At 40.7% G+C, this 21,626-nt stretch overlaps 3 protein-coding genes across 7 annotated transcripts in view; 2 read left to right on the plus strand and 1 right to left on the minus strand.

The window, feature by feature from the left end:
- Window positions 1–21,626, minus strand: part of LOC111982232 (muscarinic acetylcholine receptor M2-like) — a 452,193-nt gene that overhangs the window by 156,058 nt on the left and 274,509 nt on the right. The gene's annotated exons all lie outside the window — the stretch shown is intronic.
- On the plus strand, window positions 7–7,096 carry LOC111982371 (basic helix-loop-helix ARNT-like protein 1). Of its 3 annotated transcripts, none has more exons than XM_070433851.1 (11): window positions 7–387; window positions 694–811; window positions 1,161–1,307; window positions 1,507–1,738; window positions 3,875–3,981; window positions 4,257–4,404; window positions 4,632–4,684; window positions 4,780–4,891; window positions 5,089–5,173; window positions 5,542–5,647; window positions 5,838–7,096. In XM_070433851.1, the coding sequence occupies exons 1-11, from the start codon at window positions 355–357 to the stop codon at window positions 6,008–6,010; spliced, it is 1,314 nt and encodes a 437-aa protein (XP_070289952.1). In that variant the 5' UTR covers window positions 7–354; the 3' UTR covers window positions 6,011–7,096. The 3 variants fall into 3 exon arrangements, with proteins under 3 accessions (XP_070289952.1, XP_070289957.1, XP_070289956.1); XM_070433856.1 differs by having other exon boundaries at window positions 5,853–7,096; XM_070433855.1 differs by having other exon boundaries at window positions 1,164–1,307.
- On the plus strand, window positions 8,386–19,672 carry LOC111982216 (protein mono-ADP-ribosyltransferase PARP12-like). The gene is made up of 11 exons (XM_024013780.2): window positions 8,386–8,517; window positions 13,425–13,552; window positions 13,814–13,864; window positions 14,150–14,276; window positions 14,373–14,538; window positions 14,775–14,871; window positions 15,107–15,200; window positions 15,386–15,458; window positions 15,583–15,713; window positions 15,806–15,951; window positions 16,285–19,672. The coding sequence occupies exons 2-11, from the start codon at window positions 13,450–13,452 to the stop codon at window positions 16,866–16,868; spliced, it is 1,572 nt and encodes a 523-aa protein (XP_023869548.1). The 5' UTR covers window positions 8,386–8,517; window positions 13,425–13,449; the 3' UTR covers window positions 16,869–19,672.

Raw genomic sequence — 21,626 nt, forward strand, 5'->3', positions numbered from 1 at the left:
GGCTTTCAGACAATCAGCAATCAGGGCTCGAACCACCCAGTTTATAATATACAATAAGCAGGTCTGGCAGTCTTAATTTACTACTTAATTCTAAATTGAGCTAATTATTGAGGTGGATTCCAACAATGTCCCCATCACTCAATCCCATCTATTATCCACTTAAATACTCTCAATGACAACTTTAGGAAGAGGTCATTACTTAACAGTGCTATCCCATTRWTTTAGTTCCATGGTTTGGTTTTCTTTTGCCATTTGTAACAGGCACCCTATGCCCCTACCACTCCCATTGATTTTTAGCTAGCGGTGGCTAAAGTTAGCAGACGTTTGTAGTGGCTGTCTAAAGAAGACTGAACCATGTATTCTCCTGGCCCATTGACTACTTACAGGGTGAGGAACTATCTAACATTAAATTGTAAAATACTGAAATTCTCTTTTAGTACCTTGTAATTTCTGTACCATATTAAAGTTATACCTGAATCTGTTTCATGCTTTATATTGTGGAGGTGATGCTTGAAGTGGAGACCGGATGTTTAACCAGAAAGTTTAGGTGGTTCTGAAGTGGGGATCTGAATCAGTTGTTTCCCCTAGTTCAGAACTATAGTTGGCTAGCTAGCTAGCTCACACAAAATGTGGTTCCAGGTTCTGAAATTAATAGTTTGGTTCTGATAATTAAAGTGCTGTTTTTGTTTACAGTTGGAACTAATTGGACAGAGTCTTTTTGATTATGTCCACCCGAAGGACATTAGTAAAGTGAAAGAGCAGCTGTCAGCCTCAGGATTATACCCTCGCGAACGGCTCATAGATGCCAAAAGTAAGTCTGCAAAGACTTTATTTAAATGTATCTGATGCTGGGATTTTCATATCCATTTCTCCCTGTGTTTTGATTTGTTTGTGTCTTYTTGAGATGCAGTTAAAGCTATGTCACCACTATAARGGTATTACTTTAAAGAAAGTTGCAGCTTTTATCTCAGTTCTATTAGCACAGGGGAAAGAGCAGAGAGCCTGCGTTCTGTTTGTTGTTGCTTTACTGGTTTKCACTTTGCCCTCGTTCWCTTTTGAGGTCACAGATTCGTACTTTTTATATTCTGTCTTCAATGTGTTTTTTTATATTGRAAATATAATAAGATGTTGTTGGATCATAGGCTCTCCTGGTTCTTTAGCAGGGTTACAGATGCAGGACCTTCCTGTGGGAGCAGTTCAACTGTGTACAGGGGCACGGCGCTCCTTCTTCTGCCGCATGAAGCACAGCAGAACAGTTATGAAGACAGAAGACAAAACCATCCAGCCCAGCAGCTCCAAGAAAAAGGGTGAGAGAGCCATGCAGAAAGAACTTTCACTAAATACATCGTAAGAGCAGAGAGAAACGTGGTGGTCATCAACCCAGAAGCACAATTTATTTTTCTTGATACCATCTTACTAAGGTTAGTCCTTTTAGGGCCATGATTGGAATTGCATGTGGGGGTTAATTGTAAACATGTGTTTTATGTACACTGTCTCCCCCTGTAGAGTCTCAYCGATACTGCACTGTCCATTGCACTGGTTACATGCGGAGTTGGCCTTCCACCCAGCTGGATGCTGAGAGCGACGATAACGAGTTCTCCCATCTGTCCTGCCTGGTCGCTGTGTGCCGCGTTCACCCTAACAATGCCTGTCAGCCCTCACTAGAGGTCAAGGTCAAACCCACCCAGTTTGTCACTCGCTTTGCAATTGACGGCAAGTTCACCTTCGTGGACCAACAGTAAGTTGTGCCTCTTACCCCCTCCACAAACCTTTTTGCGATTTTCGCTCATTATTAAATATTCTTGGCAAGTGTTGGCATAATTTTMAACCAATACTGTTCATAAGGGGGAATTGTGGGCATATCCTTCACCTGATGAAAAACARTGGGAGGAAAATAAAACTGAATCTATACCCTGTGAAAGTACCGCCCCTTTCGTTTTACTTCTGGATCAAGTCCGCTAATCTTTTGAACAGGCTTCACGATTATATAATCAAATTCGTAATATATATATAAAATTATATTTGTTTTTACTGAGTTTTTGCATTTAAGACCATTGCGCTACGTTTTTGCCCATTGAAGACCATTCAAAAAGCCTACAAAAGTTAAAAAACTACAAGGCTGTGGGGCAGTCARTTCCTGGTAACTTTCATAGCGTATTGTTCTCAGTTTTTTGTTCATATTCGATCTCTTTCAGCTGAGTTGAGTATGTTTTGATACATACTGTAATGTTAGCCAAGGCTACGGTAAGTTAAATTGGCCTTGGCTAACATTACAGTTATACCCTGGGTAACCCAACCTGTGCTTGTATTAACAGCGAAAGAAAGAAACAAATAAAGAGAAAAGCAATGACGTTGGTTAAGGCAGGCCTGGCAGGCAGTCATCTTGGATAGGGTTTGCCATGGCACCCCCTACCCATACCACAGTGGCTGTAAGTGTAATGGGGTTACCCCAAGTTTTCCGGCAACTGGTCTGAATGCATTCCAAGGGAGACAATATACCCCTTGAAGAGATGACTGTACTGATTATTTCAAGAGATGGCAACAGTACAATACTAGTACTATTGGTTTGAAATACAGATTATAAATTGAAAAATGTTTACTTGGAACATTGTGTTGGAAATATTATTTTGCATGTCAAGATAAGACCTTTTTACTTATCGGTTGTCAAATAGTTAGCTCCAACAGGAGCCCTTTAACGTATGTGAATTTGTTATTGTGACCCAGGCTGTCCTAGATGAAGGACAAAGGAAACCGCACACTGCTCTTGATAGTATCACTGATATTTAATAAGCTTACGTATCGGCCTCACGGCCTTCGTCAGAGCTTTTGTGAATTTTTAAAAACTACTAGTTGGTACCAAACCAGACTGGTGAGATGTTTCATCACTCTGAACTGGCACATAGCCCTGGACTCACTGTGTCTTTGATGGTAATGTGAGGATCCTCCTCATTGGTGCTGAACACTGTGAGGCCAGCAAGGCTGTCACCAAGATTGGCAAAGTGTATAAATAAGACGTATTAAACACGTCTGTAAAACCACAATGAGGACATAGCCAGTTTTCGAGGTTTTCCGTATGATGTACCCAATGACTAATGAAAACTTGCTATGTCCTCATTGTGGTTTTACAGACGTGTTTAATACGTCTTATTTATACACTTTTGTAATATTTATGAAATGCATATTGATATATTTGGTAGKACTTATTTGTTTTTCCTGCCTCCAACCCCCTTCGATGTGTGGAACGGATGTGGGTGGGGCTAGGTCTACATAAGGGTGCAAATTTAAAAWAWWTCACAAAAYCTCTGACGAAGGCCGTGAGGCCGATACGTAAGCTTATTAAATATCAGTGATACTATCAAGAGCAGTGTGCYGTTTCCTTTTTCCTTCATCTTGTTCAACTGTTGCCATGCACCTGCAAATAAGATTGCTCAGATGTGCGAGTGCCTTTTGAATGTTGACCTAGGCTGTCCTAAAATGTAACACTGGTGGTGAGATCTTCTGACCAACAGCAGAGTGTGCATTGAACGCGTCAGTCCAATTTGATTTATGTTTACAGTATAATTCATATTATCTGTAAGTAGTTTTCTTTTTGTTGCTTTTGAGTGAGATTCRTTCTACTTTGGCATTTCATCCCAATTCTGGGAACAAGAACCCAGCTCACTTTACCGTGGTCAAATGTTTGACAACCATTCCATTTACTCTTTTCCATAGAAACAGAAAGGCTGCATCATGTATATTGATGATTATAGTTAGTATTTATTGTGCCATTCTGAAATGATGTACATAGTTAGAGCTGGTAAGTGGACAGAAGATATTAACCTGGGACTGTAGTAGGTTTAGAGAGAATAACAGCCTCCTTGTCTCTGTCCTTCAGAGCCACTACTGTRCTGGGCTACTTGCCACAGGAACTACTGGGGACATCTTGTTATGAGTACTTCCACCAGGACGACCTGCAACACCTCGCAGAGACACACAGGAAAGGTAATGGAGAATAGTTTGGTRGTCTATCGTATCTACGGACAGGTGAGAATCATATGTTCTCCAGATGTGCACGGTGCTCAAACAGATATGAATTTTGGTTGCACTTTATTTTGGGTTGCAGAAGATTACCAGGTTTTTACCTCCGTCGCATGGTAAAATGGTGATTACACCATAATAACCTGTGCATTACTTGTTTTTTTATTGGGGGGGGGGGGGGATTCATGAATAAAACAAGCACATTGCAGTGATAGAAGTGCCATTTTGTGTCTCAACAGTTCTCCGCAGTAAAGAGAAGATTGAGACCAGCTGCTACAAGTTCAAAACAAAACATGGCTCCTTCGTCAAGCTTCAAAGTCAGTGGTTTAGTTTTATAAACCCATGGACCAAAGAAATTGAGTTTATTGTGTCAACAAACCGAGTTTTGTAAGTGCCTTTTCACATTAGGTCTAGATTGTGGGTTGAACAATCCATAATGATATTCAGTAAAATAAATTTATTTAATCTGCTTCGAATCAAGACACAAGTTCAGTCAAAATTGTCCCATTTTGGACCCAAAATGTAGCTGTTTTTCGAGAGTCCTCAGCGTTGTACTAATGACATCATACAAGGGATGTACAATCATTTGTCATCTGTACCCTCTCCACACACAGGGGACCCGGTCACACAGAAGCTGAACAGCCGAGCAGCTCCAAGCTGTTGGACGGTAAGGAAAGGAATATTTGTCCTGGTCATTCTGGATGTTGTTTGGGTGTYTGGACCGACCTCAGCTCACTGTCCTGACCCCTCCCTCTGTTACAGAAGAGAGCAAGCGTACTATCCTTATCCCTGGCATCTCCAGTGGCATGGCCACTATGATCTACGCTGGCAGCATAGGGACCCAGATAGCAAACGAGCTCTTGGACTCCAACAGGTGTGTTGCGTSTATTATGGCATTGTTTTACAGAGCTTTCTTTGACCACCAGGAGGAAGCTGGTACTTGTACAGTCGGCTTACATCGTTTTTTTGTTTTATTGGCACATGACCTTGAATATTTTGTTKCATTAGTCCTGCTTTCTTTCACCGCCAAAATGTCTCTGTTGCATAGACGATGTCTCTGTGTCTGTGCAGGGTCAATTGTTCTCCATCCAGTGGAACCTCCAGTCCCTTCTGTCCACCTCAGGACAGGTCTCCAATGGTCTCCTCTCATGCCAACGTGAGTCACCTTACCTACCTCACCTCTCATCCTGCAGTGTCTTRAGGGCCATAGGCAGTAGTTGCATGTTGACTATATTTTTTTAAACTATTTTCATTACGGCATAAAGGGAGAGAGTATGGTGTTTTTTACATGCAGGTCGCAACCATAACCACTTGAGTTCTCCCTGTGAACACATGCCTTGCATAGATTTAAAACTTTTCAACTGATTGTAARATTTTGATGTACTTTAACMTATCAATAACCAGGGTAAATATTACCCCTCTTAATAGTTGCGCTTGAAGAGTTTTGTAAATGGAACTTTGTATCAAAAAATCTATAGAGCAAAGATGTTCTGTATTATTATGTACCCACTTGTCCTCTTCCAGATGCCAAATGAGGAGGTGACTGACTCAGATACAGTGAGCAAGCCTAGATTACAGTCTGCTTCAAAGGGGGCCACATACGCTGGCAGCAACACACATATGGACACAGGTAGTTACCATTCAAAATCCTATACAAAGTAATCTTAGAAGCAATGCATTTACATGATCTTTCGTTTACCTAGGCTGTTATCAATCAGACGGTTTTAAGTGTATGTTTGGGTTACTTAGTTATACTTAGAGTTATCCTTGGTTAGGATATGACTAACATAACTTTGTGTATTGGTCGATTTTGATGACAGCCCGTTCTCCCCCAGGAGAGAGCTCCCAGATGGACCTGGACAGCATGGTGGGACCAGGCCTCGGTATCCTGAGCAATGATGAGGCTGCCATGGCCGTCATCATGAGCCTGCTGGAGACTGATGCCAACCTGGGGGACGCAGTAGACTTTGACAACATGCACTGGTCTCACTAGTAGAGATTCAAATGCCATGAATTCAGGAAAATAATTTAGATTCCAATTCAAGAATTGAAAAATMATATTTATTCTTATCTACATTACTTCATTTATTTATTTAAGCATTTTCAAAGAGGATTTCATTCAATTCATGAATTGGGATTTCAATTCATGAATTGGGATTTCAATTCACTTCCAGAATTGAAATGGAATTGACCCCCAACTCCATCAGTCCTAAACTCTGTAGTTTATGGTTAGACGAACTCCATCCAGGGACTATTTTCATGTGCTCCGCTACCAAGGAAACAGATGTATGTGCTTCTGAGGGACTTCTACAGCTCTCTGTTTAAGTTTCAGCAAGAGAAGTCTAGCCTGCGCTAAAACCAGCAAACTCTTTGGTGGCTTACACAGCTGGTTCAATTGGTGGGGATTTTTTTGATCAATGTTTCAATGTAACTGAATGTGTACTAAAACCACCCGAGTTTGCCTATATCTGGGGGGTCACGGATCGATAGCAGTTCGGTACTCTTAGGGTTCCCGCCGGTGTGAAAGTGATCAACTCAAATTCCKAGGTAGTGGACYGAGGCATAGGTTAATCAATTGCAAAGTATATTAACACTGATCACTTGTGTGAATAACTTGAAATGAAAACATTACAAACGTGTCTTCACTCAAATTGTCATTGTCTGTTATTACAAAGTGAAATTGTATATTGTTCTGTCTTTTTGCTCTTGCATTGTAGGCTTCTGTGTAGGTGTCTATTGTAAAGACAGCAGCATTCCTTTTTCTGAAGTCACTCAAGAGGTAGAGCTGATTCTCATGAAATGATTTCATTTACACTGAAACYGAACACCCTGAAGATGCACCTGCAGGGATGTAATGGAGMCTAAACGCACAGAAACACTTTTTTAGTTTGTGAAAAGCATTTACACATTTATTCCGCAGCGTTGGCGTTGTTAGCAATAGCGTGTGCGTTGCCTATCCTAGAGGAACACAATGGAAATAAGCTCTCAGGCTTTAWWYTGTTTTGTCCTCAATGGTTTTAAATATCTGTTCTTCAACTTTTTAATGATCAAATAAAATACTCACTGCCCGTCATCACAACCAGCGTTCAGCGCTTACCCACTTTAATCCTTTACCACTACATCCCTGTGCATCTGCCTTATACAAACACATCCTAGTTGGTTTGAAATGTGGAGGTGTGAAACTAATCCAGACAAGGAAAATAATGCTTGCAAACAACCTTTTGATCCTCGTTTCAGCAAACTATTGTGAAAGCCTCTTTAGTCCCAGAACCAATCTCAATACGGTGTCMGCTTTTYCTCTGAACAGAGCATTACTTTCTCTCTGTGTGAAGTTTGCACACCTTCCAAATARMTCAAATCCAAGTGCTTGAAAGTAAGTGAAGTCTGTGTTGCTGGAATTCAATCTAAATGCACTGTACATTTTGTTCTGCAATTTTGGTTGCAGAACAAAATGAGGGACAAAAGGGAGAAATATCAGTGAATCCGTAATGACTTGAATTGTAATGCCTGTGTGCACTCCTGCAGTGTTGATTATTATGACACTTTTTGGGTGAGGGAAGATCATGGCTTCATGTGCAAAGAATCAAGTAATCTGGCACAGAAAAGCAAATTAATTAACTGCATGTCAAACTTTGATATTCTTTGGCTCTGACCAATGCATCCATGCAATGCAAATAAACATTTAAAAACAAATCTGAACCCATTAACAAAGTTTAATATGAAACTTATGTTTTTATCTTGAAAGTTTGCAAACGTCATTTATAGGCATGACTTAAATATAGAAAATCTGGAAACTGCATTTCAACTCAGATGGAATATWAAAAAATATGTATGTGAATGGAATAGTTATCACGTGTAATTGTCCCTAGGAGTACTATGYTCCTTACACTACCCTCTTCCTTTAGAAAGTGGGTCCCTCTGCTTCACTCTCACAAGTCCCTTGTGCCCGTACTGATGGGAAATCATTTTTATGACCTTTTCAGCAGCGCTATCCCACTTCTGACACCCAYTGTAGTTAATTCAGGGGGTACCGACCAAGATTCCATCCCGGTCCCTGTGACTGTCAGTWCAACACCTTAGCCAATACTGCATGTCATCCATAGAGATTCATATTTGTTGACTTAACAGATCATTTAAAAATAATTGTCTAAGTTGGCAGAGCATGGCGTTTGCAACACCAGGATTGTGGGTTTGATTCCCGGGGCCACCCATACCTAAAATATATGCAAGCAAGACTAAGACGCTTTGGATAAAAGCGTCTGCTAAATGGCATATATTATATTACTATAGACCAGRCAGGGGCCAGAGGTGTGATGCAGGTATTTCCTTATTATCTAAATCAAAGGGCAAAGTCCATTGACCATTTAGAGTGGCATTTTTGCATTATTCTTTGGCTTAAGTTACGGTAAGCCATATTCCATTTCCTTGCTGTAATAACACAGCATTCCTCTTAGTGTCATAGTCTCTGAGCACACTTGAGGCTGTATCTCGCTACAAGAGGTAAGCATTCACACTTCTTCCTGTTTTTAGGATCCTATTGAATCAGATGTAGTTGCTGACTTACTTTGTTTTCTCTGTATAGAATCAAGATGTCTACGGTACAGTACCTAATATCTGACAATGGATACGAGTCCAGTCTTTAAGTACAGGCAATGCCCTCTCTAAAGATGAGCTTTACATAGCCAAAGCTAACACCTGTACACAGATCTCATACAGTTGTAGGTAACTAATAGCCAGCARATATTTTGGCAGTTCAATGATCTAATACTACAGTCAAATTGAATAATAGAATTTTAGTTTCAAACCTTAAATGTGTAATTTCTCCAACCCACTAATTCAAACGGTATAATATAAATAGTTTTCCATTTTATTATAATAATTTTTTTCTCCATTTTCTAATCTTGAAATATTGGTATGGTTGGTATGAAAAACAGAGTGATTTCTAAGTCTGTAGGTCAAGTGGATGCTACCACTACAGTGACGGGGGAGCTCAACCTAGCCTATCTACACTGTAGTGCAATCTTGCCTGTCCAAAGTGCACTTAAGCTCTTAAGGTTAATTGGAGAACTCTTGCCCAATAAATAACCTTTGAGTTAAGTGGGGGGTTCTTGATGTGGCATCCACAAATCTTCAGAATTCTAAAACATACTTACTTGAAATGTTTGGAAGCTAATTACCAATGGTTTTAATTTTTCAGTTGAACATTTATAGTGTTGATTCAGGAATTAAATTAACACTAAAGAGTTAAATGAACACCCAGTGTAAAATATCCCCCGTGTTGGTGTTAATAACCAGACTTGAACCAAAACCAGGCAAATCATTATATTTCCCAGCATGCTCTATTGCAGGTAGACTTTTTATTTTCCAATATCTATGTTTTTGGATGTAATTGATTGATTAATTAATCTTATGCTACCCCAATTATAAATTTTAAAAAATTCTTAGCTAATCCAATCTGTTACTTGGACTTGTTGCAACCGTTAATGGTTGTTCCAGTTTAGAAGTGTTAGGTAGTCTCATAACTTAGTCTTCCCAACCCTGGCATTCATTCTGAATATTCTGCTTTTTGTTCTATGTTGCTCTGTCTGTATGTATGTCTGTATGCTACGTCTTGCTTGTCCTATGTTGCTCTGTCTGTATGCTATGTCTTGCTTGTCCTATGTTGCTATGTCTTGCTTGTTCTATGTTGCTATTGTCTATATTGTAATTGTTTTTAATAACCTGCCCAGGGACTGCGGTTGAAAATTAGCCGGCTMGCTAAAACCGGCACTTTTACTGAAACGTTGATTAATGTGCACTGTCCCTGTAAAAATAAAAATAAACTCAAACTCAAACTKAACTCAAATATAGGTTAGGGGTGAATAAAAATMTAAAATGTTGGATATACCTGGCTGGATTCCAATAYGAATTACACATCACTTTGAAAGCCAGCATAATGTGACTTGCAGGCCTGATGTGATTAGTGATTAGGCCACTGTACTAGGGTTAAATGAGGCCTTCAAAATAATAGTATTTTAATGATTATTATTTGTATTTGTTTTGGAAAGTTTTTATTTATAAACTTCCTTAAAACAGCTGTCATGACGTTGCCCTCTTTGGGTACAGCGAGCACCATCCCCCTCTCTGTCTCCTACACTCAGGCTGCTGCGACCTCAGGTCGTAAATTCCTGGAGGAGATTATCTCCTCATGGCCACAGTATAGAGAGTGAGTTTTCAGAGAGAACAAAGGAATTTCTTCCACCTCACAGAACTTGAGGTCCGAACAACATTTATGTTCTMGAGAAGGTATAAAAGATCGGTGAAGAATCCAGCTACAAACTGGTCTGTTTGGTACKATTTTGTGAAACTCATGAGAGACAATACGGCCACATTACCATAACGCTGTTTATACAATAGCCTCAGATATGAGGCTTACATCTAATTGTTGTATAAGATGATTGAGTGTGGATGATACTGTTTGTGAAATTGTGTCATGTGATTTTGGACTGTTTAATGAAGGAAACTCCAATTCCCTTTGGAGTTTAACTAAATCAGAGGACCGCCCATGAGCACAGTTATGGTCGGGCATCCTGGGACAGGCCCTTTTCTGCTCTTCCGAATAAAACCCCCACCCGGGTTTTCTATCACCAGACCGAGCTTCCCTCAATTACGAGATGGCTAAAGGTTGCAGACCAGCTTACCTCGATAACGAGAGGGCCAAGGTTTGAGAGGAGACCATAAACCTGAGTATAAGCTAAGGTTTGAGTAGATGGCTGAATCTTTTAACCATACCACGTGGTTAAACTCTTAGACTATCGATACCGACAGAATAAGAACAAGTCTTTGATATTAATTACTAGTCTGCAGCTAGGAATTCGGTATCATTGGACGCGAAGACCGACAACCGCCGAAACATCTATCCTATAACGACATGAATAAATGTCACTCTGACCTATACATTCTAACCATGACAGAGAGAGAGAGAGGGCGGACAGACTCTCCAACAGAAACAAACTTTTTAACAGAGATCCCGACGACACACTGAGCGTAAATATATATATTGATTGCAATTATTCCCGAATGAGTGAGCGTTCATGTGCAAAGGATTAGCATTTCAATTGTTATAATTATCAACTTTGTAGTGTCTCATCTCAGTTGACCCCCACTTCCCTTTTTGTCCACCAAGCCGCGATACCGGTTTATCCCACTAGGGAAACGCCGTCATCATTTCCTTGTAACTATCTACTGTTTGTTTATGCATTTCTGTAAATTACTTAGTTAGTAAATAAATATTTTAAGACAATTAATGTATGGATGACTCATAGTGAAGACTGGGTTCGTGCAGATAACCAACAACTTACGACGTTTGGAATGAGACTAARATGAGGTAAATAATAATTCATTAATTCGAAGACTAAGTGATCAGATATTCAAATATCTGAAAGTTATATTAYGAAAATTATAACTTTATAATCTGAATATTTTCCTTGGTGCCCCGACTTCCTAGTTAATTACAGTTACATGATTAATCAGTTTAATCGCGTAATAATAATTACAGAGAGTTATTTGATAAATAGTCTTCAGTTTTAATGATGCCAAAGATACGACACAGCTCATATATTTATACATAATTTTTACACATAAAAAATATATAAAGYCACAAAAAACAGCATTTGAATATTACATTTATATTTGTTAAAAAGTACAAGTTGTTTATTTAAAACAATAAAACAACCATCAATAAAAGTACATTTTCTTGTAAAAGCCATTTAAAATGTGCACAAATTATTTAACAAAGGTAAAATATTTTTAAGACATGGAAAAAAAGCTATCTTCAGTCCTTTGTACAGGAACAGGGTGAGTCCTTATCAAACTSGCCTCCTCCTGCTCTTCCGAATCAATTACCGTCCTGTTCTTCAGGGCCCAGAGCAGATCCCTCCCCTAGGCGCATCACCCTTGGCGCCGTGGCCGCCGGGACCTTGGGTGTTGTGGGGGACCTTTCGCCTGGGGTCGAGGACCCCTTTCTTCTGTACCACCCCAGGGCTTCCGTGGCTTCCATGGCCACTGCCTGGGGGTGGTCTACTAGCAGGTTGCGGGAGGACCACAGTGCATCCTTCAGACACCTGAGGGTGGGCCAGAGCTTGGTGAAGGCCTTCGGTGGAATATGCCTTTGGCCCACCCCATATAGCACGAGCTGGGGCGTTAGTTCCTCCCCTGCTGGCAGACACGGGGAGATCAGGGGGCCTGCTTCCTTCCACAGGTCCCTGGCGGCTCTGCACACCCAGAGCAAGTGCCTCACCGACTCATCTTGGCCGCAACCTGGTCGGGGGCACGCGGATGTCCTCGCCATGCCCCGGGAGTGCATAACGGCCCTGACCGGGAGGATCTCGTGGGTGTCCATCCAGGACAGGGCCCGTTGCCGATTCAGCAGAGCAGGATGGGCCACATTGCACCAAACCGTTGTGGGCTTGCCGATAGCAAGCCCGCGCACTGGACACACTGGTTCCCACTCCTGCACAAGAGAGAGAAGAGAGCTGTGTTTAGTTAAACCCGCGATTGCCRGTTTTTCCAGTTTAAAATGTTTTTAAAACTTTTGGAGCTGGACATAGTGTGTGGGGAGCAGGAAAGAGACTGGGGCTTGCATGTCAACTGGGATAAGCCCTAGTCCTGAGGTAAGATCCCAGCCAGAACCGTGCGAGGGCCTGGGTCTTGTTGTTGACCGGGGAGATGGCAAGAGGGAGATGTAATGTTGTGTATCAGCTGCCCAGGAACAAGTAGATGTCAGGCAAGCCTTTCCCCCCCTTGGACCTGGGCCTCTTAACCACCTCCCTCCTCAGCCTCTCCCACTTGCTTCCCCACAGGAAGTAAAATAGCATCCGCTCCAGAGCTAAAAGAGTTGTATGTGGAGGGATCTTAACAGAACTGATTAATAAAATATCATATTCACTTAGGATCTCACTTGGTGAAGGTCACAGGACTGAACAGGAATGAATGTAACAACCATGTCTCTGTCACTAGCAAATAGTCATAAGTGGTACGGGTAACTCTAAAATTCACTTGGAAGGCACACTGGGAAATATGCAAATAAGGCTCAACACCCTACAGCGTTAAAACAACACCCAATTGCATTTATCAATGCAGTTCGGTAAAGAACCATCAAATGTTTTTTGTAGAACCTTACATTGATTTGTGTACGGTTCTTCAAAGAACCATTCCATTTAAGGTTTTGGCATCGCTCTGAATAACATTCCAACTGGAACCTTTATTTTTAAGAGTGTAGATGAATAAGCTACCCTAACCTGTAATAGTAGGCTACAGTAGGAATGTGAAAGTAAATTAGACTATAGCCTATCAGCATTATAGGCCTATGCAACGGCTGCGGGAGGAGTGAAGCATGTTGTTGTTCTTCTTCTTGTCTCTCTACACAGTAGGTCTATACGTGTTTATCCTACGATGGAGGATGTGGACCAAAAGTCCTTGGGACTTGCTGAGATTTACCAACAGAGTTTACAATTTTTCAAAATCATGGAAGGATCAGCAAATGTGCCTAACTTTGGTAATGATCTAAATAAAAAAAGTTTTTTACATGAGGTAATGCAATACACAGATTTACAGAATCATTATTATTGTGAAATACTGCATAAGCCTTTATGTTGACCTTATTGGCAACTCACATACCTATTAAAAGTTTAGAATGTCATGCTTTGTTTATTTAACTGTATTGCTGCATTTTGGTTTAATGTGGTCTTCAAATAAATGACAAGCTTACTTTGCAACCTAACGTGAAATTAAATGTGAAATCTTACATTTTCCACAGAAAAAAAATACATTTGTCATGACTTCATTTTTGGACGCTGCTCTCAACAAGGTACAGTAACTGCTTGCTTAACAGTATTGCTAACTTTCTCACAAGTCCTTACCGGTTAGTGATCTCAAATCCTCTGTCTTGCAAACACAAGTGACGGCCCTCTTGACAACAACTTAGCATGTTGCGCAACCAAAAAGTTAGGCATTCAATGGAGTGAGGTTTTCAAACCAACTTAGTTACAATAGCACTGGTGTATTATCTTTACAGTATTGTGAATAACACAATGTTCTAATTCCCCAGACTTAACAGCAAGATCTATTGAACTGATATTGATTTCTATTTAAGCCAAGTGCATGGGCGTTCATTCTACTATGCCATACCAATGGGAGGTGGAGAATGGACGTGGCTGGTCACGTATCCCAGACAATGAGGGCGTTGAAAGGGACTACTGTGACCCAGCAAAGACACAGAGGTACGTATGTCCACAACGTGTTGTTAGGATGCTGTGAGACAATGGGGATGTGTAAAAATTAAATAAAAGCATTGAAGATGTTCCTTTGTCCTACAGTTGCAGGATACCACCGGTTAACTTTATCACCATGACTCGTGGACACCGCAAAGTTCGCCGCCTTGCTACGGTTTCCTCCCTGGACCAGCCAGATGCTGTCTTTGTTACCAAGTGGACCTGGTACTGGGAGGAAAACCATGGTGGCTGGACTCCATATTTGTCACCAGTATGTAGTGATGATACCTAATTTCTCCCTCTAATATGGCACAAAGAAAATAAGAAAGTGTCTATAGTGTGTGTGTGTGTGTGTGTGTGTGTGTGTGTGTGTGTGTGGTGTGTGTGTGTGTGTGTGTGTGTGTGTGTGTGTGTGTGTGTGTGTGTGTGTGTGTGTGTGTGTGTGTGTGTGTGTGTGTGTGTGTGTGTGTGTGTGGTGTGCGTGTGCGTGTGCGTGTGTCTCCTAAGACTGTGGAGGACCTAGAGAGGATGTACATGGATCCATCTCGTGGCTCAGTGATTGAGTTTACTGCTGGAAGATTCACCTATGAAGTCAATTCGGAAGGTAGGCAGGTATCAGATGTGATTCAGTATAGTGTAGGTACAGTACAGTTAAAATACTGGTCATAAAAACAGGTTTACAGAACACTAAAGATTGAACAATGAAACATGTTGTCCCATCTGAAACTCACAGGATAGTCAAAGTTGATAGGGAGTACCTTGTATGTTGTGTCTGTAGGTTACTCATCCATTTTTGTATACCCGTTTTAGTCTCTGAACTGAGAAATATATATRTTTAGTCATGATCCAGATAAATACAAGCTCACACACCCAACGACTGGTAAGAAGACGACCGATGTTCAAATCATCCATAGATGTTCAGAGAACTACTGGGTAAGAGTGAAATTCAGCTGACTCAATTGATGATAGATTTTCTAGGGGAAGGATACAACATTATGTAARTAGATTTTGGTTCACTGAGTATGATATTGGGTCTCTGGATTTGTATTATCTTTGTGGTATGATGAGGACCAAATGGTCATTGATGACACTCGGAATGCCCTCATTTCTTTCTTAAGCACATCTAATACCACCACTTCTTCTGTGCCACCTTTCTGGGACCAGTCTCGGTTGCCTGGGATTGGCTTTGAGGTAATACAAAACACTGAGCATTGTGTCAATACTCACTGACTGGGAGTCTGACGTTACATTGAAAGAACATTGAATATGAATGAGCTTATGAGGACTTTGTCTTACTGTAAATCTGTCTTCACAGAGAGTTATGTTGCCAAACTCAGCAAAGGAATACAAAGACATCAAGGCCATTTTTGATAAAACAACAGTGGGGTTCAACATACGCACCATCGAGAGAGTGCAAAACCCTATCCTATGGAAGTTCTACGTGCTGTAGGTTTCTAAAAGACAGTTCTATTAAAAACAAATGTATTTGMTTTTTTCTTTAGTTGGGGTTTAATTGACCCAAGTATATTCCTTTTTAGGCAAAGAGATCAGATGGAATCCTCAGGGACAAGCATCAATGAGAAGCAGCTTTTCCATGGAACTGACTCCAAACATGTTGACAGCATTTGCAGAAACAACTTTGACTGGAGGCTATGTGGAACAAATGGAACTTCATTTGGAAAAGGTTGGATGCCAGTATAGTAGTGTACTTTGTGTATGCAATGTTTCAATMAATCCAAATGAATAACTGTTGTGTTGGCAAAAACAAAGGCTGTCATGCCTGTGAATATCATAGCCTATTAGGGTATCCCCAATGGATAAACAATATAATTTAAAAAGTTTTGCTCAAATGGCCAATTACATATTCTTACATAGAAATATGTCGCAACTGGTTTAATAAGGCTTGCAATTGCCTTCCCTTACTGTCAGTAAGAACAAAGGCACTTTATAGCTAAGATTTAAAAAATGAAAGCATCTAAACACTGAGCTAAACATGGTCAATAACTCCTATTTTCAGGAAGTTACTTTGCCAGGGATGCTAAGTACTCACACAGCTACACCAGCCAGTCAGGAGCAAGGTCCATGTTTGTTTGTCGTGTGCTGGTGGGAGACTACACTGTGGGAAACTCCAGCTATGTGAAACCACCTCCTAAAGAAACCGGAGGATCCATCTTCTATGACAGCTGTGTGGATAACAACCAAGACCCCAAAGTGTTTGTAGTTTTTGAAAAGTATCAGGTTTACCCCGAATACCTCATAGAGTACAGTGATACTGCTTCTCCACCAAACCTTGCTACTCAGCCAAATCCCATTGTTCAACCAAACCCTACTCACCAGCCAAATCCCATTGTCCAACCAAACCCTACTCACCAGCCAAATCCCGTTGTCCAACCAAACCCTACTCACCAGCCAAATCCCATTGTCCAACCAAACCCTACTCACCAGCCAAATCCCATTGTCCAACCAAACAGTACTCCCCAGCAAAATCACAACGGCTCAGATTCAGATGACCCTGTGTTTAATGTATGTTGTTTGTGTTTAGTCTGGACTTTATGTTGCCCATGTGGCATCTACTTTTATTTTTGTCACGATGATGATTGACCAGGCCTTGGTGTATACAGGTACCCTCTAGCAAGGCACTTAAGCCAAATTGCTCCAGGGATGCTGATATGGCTGACCCTGGCTCTGGTCCCATCTCTCTGAGGTTCAGGGTTTCTGTTAGCTGATAAATGCCAGCTTTTGGCCGTAAAAAAAATGAAAAGCTGGAAAATAAAATTGTTGCTGGACAAATTGACCCGGAGAAYAAACAACGGTAGGCAGGCTATCAGCGGGTCACCCACCACTTTACAATGTGAGCTGGAGGCAGTATGCATTTTGAAAACATACATAATTGTTTCAAARCTGAATGTTTTACTCCATATTATGAGCCGGTCTAAGGCACTGCATCTCAGTGCAAGAGGCGTCACTACAGTCCCTGGTTCGAATCCAGGCTGTATTACATCCGGATGTGATTGGGAGTCCCATAGGGTGGCGCACAATTGGCCCAGCGTCATCCGGGTTTGCCCCGGGTAGGCTGTCATTGTAAATAAGAATTTGTTCTTAATTAACTGACTGGCCTAGTTAAATAAAGGTTAAATAGAAATAAATGTACTTACTTTGCTTGAAAAACCTGACCATAGAAAGGTGGAAGCAATTATTTTATAAAGACTTCATAGGCATTATGTGAGTCTCAAGTTTGGGGAAGCATAGGCATACAATTTATCCTACAATTTCTACCAATCTGGGTGTCAGTTATGATTTTCATATGTGCATTTTCGTGGAACAGTTTAATTTTAATAATAGTGTTTTAATTTCTAAAATTCATTGTCAAGTGGTTAATGATGAAATTCTTAATTAAATTGATACAATATAAAAGTTAAAATTCAACTAATGCTAGAGTACCAGCCTCTGCCATATTATGGACACATTGATACACCGTGATCATTGGCGGCTAGATAGCCTAAATGAGCGCATAATACTCAGAGATGGCCAATGCAARCGTTGGCCTATAATTTCTAGTGATGGGCATTCCGGCTCTTTTCAGTGAGCCGGCTCTTTTGGCTCCCAAACGGCTCTTCAAAAAAAAWACGTTTTGTATTTTTTCAAGTCTAACAGTTTGCGACAGTTTGACTATGATTGGTGTTAAAACAATTCGAATTAAATTATTAAATGAAATCATACTCTACCTTAACCACAATGTATTTAAAAATGCATTGGTTTGTTATGAAAAAGAATGCTATTAAACCTTTGCATTTAAAGTATAACTTTTGAATGTATATAAACAAAGTGCATATAAATCTGACCATTCAAAACGAATACAATCTGAACAGCATAATATAATATTGCACCATATCAAAGAAAGAATAAATAAAAATGTGCAAAACTGCAGCATCCCACTTAAAACATTAAACTTGTCCCTCTTTTCTCTCTCTTCTTTATTGCCATGTTATAACCAGCAGCACACAGCAATATTTTGCTTTTATGAGAGATTTTCATTCAGAAATGCAAGCTGCCCCACTTGAGGGGCTGTTACGGAATTTTTGTGTTTAATGACTAAAATATGTATACATTTGACTTAGAATTATAACTCATAATTCAAGAGGCAGGTGGACTTGCTGCGTCAATACGTTGAATACACAAAAACGTTCCTCAAATTATGACAGAGAAAATTGGTTGTGTCATTTAGAGGGAAAAGGCGTGCATTATAGCTTTGAGTCACTTTTCAAAAGTGGCTAAAAGCTATTGGTTTTTGGTAACACCATGGAATTCGAACAAGAAGTAAACGTATTCTAAACATTATCTGTTTTCATTATGGGGAACAATGAACGGCCCGCAAACTGGTATGGCTGGCTGAGAGTGTTTTATTTTAAAGGGACAGTACACGTTTATCACAGTTGTGTGAGTGTAATGGCAGGGTATAAAGTATTTTGGGGAGACAATTTGGAGAAAGACTGAATGAGTTACATGAAACATCGAGGAAATTTAAAACGAATGATTTGAGGGTATTATCATAATTAAAGGATGTTTTGTTTGTAGTAAACGTTTGGGTTAGAGGGGAATTCCATGTGTAAATATCTTGAAGGGACACACTAGCATATGGAATATTTGAAGTTTTGTTTTCTGATTTTTCATAAATACGTACATTTTTTAGATAAAGGGTTCTTTATTTTGTATAATATAATAAATAACACTTATTTGAAGTGGTGGTATGGCTGATGGCTTCTGAGGTGATACAAAATTAATATTGTGGGTATTGGTGGAGGATGAAAAGTCACTAGAGGGCGCCATTGGTCAACTTATGGAGGTTTATGTAAGGTTAGATAAAATACAGTGGGCTCCTGAAGGAGATATCTCATTAGTACAGAAAGCATATGATATGGTTAGCATTCGTTTTGGCCTCATTCGATCATAGTGTGAATAAGTATAAAGTGGCGAGCTATCTGTGGTGATTCAGGATTATTGACAGGATCGAGATAACCTTATTTAACCTATGTAAGGACTTTAGAAATTGCCACCATAGACATTTTTTTGTTTGTTTTGTAATTCCATGGGTTCAGATAATAGCGAGGCACTTAGTTAATGTTTGGGACCAAGCTACAGGCAGTGAAGGGACTCAAGGCCCAGTATAATCAGTGGAATGCGTCCCGAGATAAGCCGTACCATTACACAGAACTTAGTAGGGTGGGTGCGAGCAGAGCAGAGCAGAGAGATAGGAGTGGCACAGACTGGGTCACGGTTACTGAGGGGAGACAGAGGGAATAAAAAACTTAGTTGGTTTCAGGAACTAAGGGAAAGCACTGATAACTTTTAAAGTAGATAAAACACTTAACAGAGAATTGTTAGGTTGATCCAGAATTGATACAAGGGCGGAGCCAAGTATAAAAGGGGGGATGGGTCTAAGATAGGGATGCCTATTGGATAATTAAACTATGGTTCTAGATAGGATGTGGCCTATCAGATAATAATAAAAACCATTTTTTTTAAAAAATATATATAGCGTTCCCAACTTACTTTGGCGGACACAGTATGGTAACTAAAAAAATTAGGTCAAATATTCTCCTAGAGTTGGTTCCTAGGATAATAATGGATGACATTCTAGCTAATCAAAATAGAAAAGAGAGAATGACAGAGGTTCTAGCAAGAAACACATTAAAAAAACTCGTTAATTAATCAAACCCGTATTGTCCAAAGATTTTATGCTCTACAGGAGAACTACAGGGTAGGGATTACCAACATGATTGTGGCCCAGGGGACTGAGATTCTGGTCCAATCACCTGAGAAATAGGTGGAATTGCAAGCACCCATTGAGGAGGGCCAGACCAACGCACTACTTGTGACTGCATTCAAGTGAGAATAACTGAAAGAGCCAAATTACCTGGGGCAATTTCACCACTTGTAGGAAGGCTAGAGACACACTGACACTGTCGAACAATCCACAAGGGTTAGGAGCAGAACCAGAACAACAGGGTACTGGGGGCCTTACTGAAGATTCCCCCAGATACCCGACCTCTTCCCGCTTGAGCGTCATAGAAGTGAAAGTGTGGCTTGCCTCTTGGCGGTTGATAAGTTCTCTGGAAGATGGGTGGGCGCTTTACAGGGGCGCTGTTGGTCTGAGCTGTCTTATTGGTGGGACCATATTCCTAATACACACCACCCCACCTGAGTATGCAGAAGGTGGTAACTCTGACCCATGGTTTCGAATGATGTGAGAATTTGTATTTATACATTTACATTAAGTATTTAGCAGACGCTTCTTATCCAAAGAGCGACTTACAAATTGGTGCATTCCACCTTATGATATCCAGTGGAAACAAACCCACTTTACAATAGTGCATCTAACTCCTTTAAGGGAGGGGGGGGTTTAGAAGGATTACTTATCCTATTCCAGTATTCCTCCTTAAAGAGGTGGGTTTCAGGGTCCCGAAGGTGGTGGATTGACTCCGCTGACCTGGGCCGTTGAGGGAGTTTGTTCCACCATTGGGTGCCAGAGCAGCGAAAACAGTTTTGATGGGCTGAGCGGAACTGTACTTCCTCAGAGGTAGGAGGCGAGCAGGCCAAGAGGTGGCATGAACGCAGTGCCTTGTTTGGTTAGGGCCTGATCAGAGCCTGAAGGTACGGAGTGCCGTTCCCCTCACACAGCTCCGTAGGCAAGCACCATGGTCTTGTACGGATGCGAGCTTCAAATTGGAAAGCCAGTTGGAGAGAAGCGGAACAGGAGCGGAGTGACGTGAGAGAACTTGGGAAAGTTGAAACCACCCAGGACGGGCTGCGGCGTTCTGGATGAGTTGTAGGGGTTTTAATGGCACAGGCATTAAATTAATTAATTAATTAATTAATTTAATAAATTAATTATTAAACAAGCATTTGACAACCCCTTGATCAGGATAGACAGGAAGTTAGAGTGGAGGTTGGGAAGGATGTCTCCAATGGAGTTTTATGTAACAAAAACGGGGTCTCTGACTCCTGGGCAGTCTAGGACTAAGTCATTATAGAATTTAGGCTGTTGTAGGGTCCCTTGTGGTTCATGGACACAGGTCATAGCTCACACACAAGAAGAGCTATGGTAAACCCATACATCCAATTTAGGAACGGATGGAGTATTAGTAAGGGTTGGAGTTTCTGACTGTGTTCCCGAGCAGAGGAAGTATTTATAAAAGGTATGAATTAACATTAAAACGGTTTAAAGTCCCAGGATTTCGGTATATGGTATGTTGGTTTCGACCAGTTTTCAACTGATACTAGGTAACCATTCCCAGTGGCAGAAGTTATAGCTCGTAAAGGAGACTTATGGTCGGCCAGAGTTCAATTCATCTCCCTAAC

Source organism: Salvelinus sp. IW2-2015, linkage group LG3 (assembly GCF_002910315.2).
Source record: "Salvelinus sp. IW2-2015 linkage group LG3, ASM291031v2, whole genome shotgun sequence".
NCBI lineage: Eukaryota > Metazoa > Chordata > Actinopteri > Salmoniformes > Salmonidae > Salvelinus > Salvelinus sp. IW2-2015.

What these genes read in the sequence shown, in the direction of transcription:
- LOC111982216 (XM_024013780.2), top strand. Translation starts at nt 13,450, where the DNA reads ATGGAGGATGTGGACCAAAAGTCCTTGGGACTTGCTGAGATTTACCAA. An exon ending in TGCCTGGGATTGGCTTTGAG is followed by an intron (nt 15,459 to 15,582) that starts GTAATACAAAAC and finishes CTGTCTTCACAG; the next exon opens with AGAGTTATGTTGCCAAACTC. An exon ending in CTATGGAAGTTCTACGTGCT is followed by an intron (nt 15,714 to 15,805) that starts GTAGGTTTCTAA and finishes ATTCCTTTTTAG; the next exon opens with GCAAAGAGATCAGATGGAAT.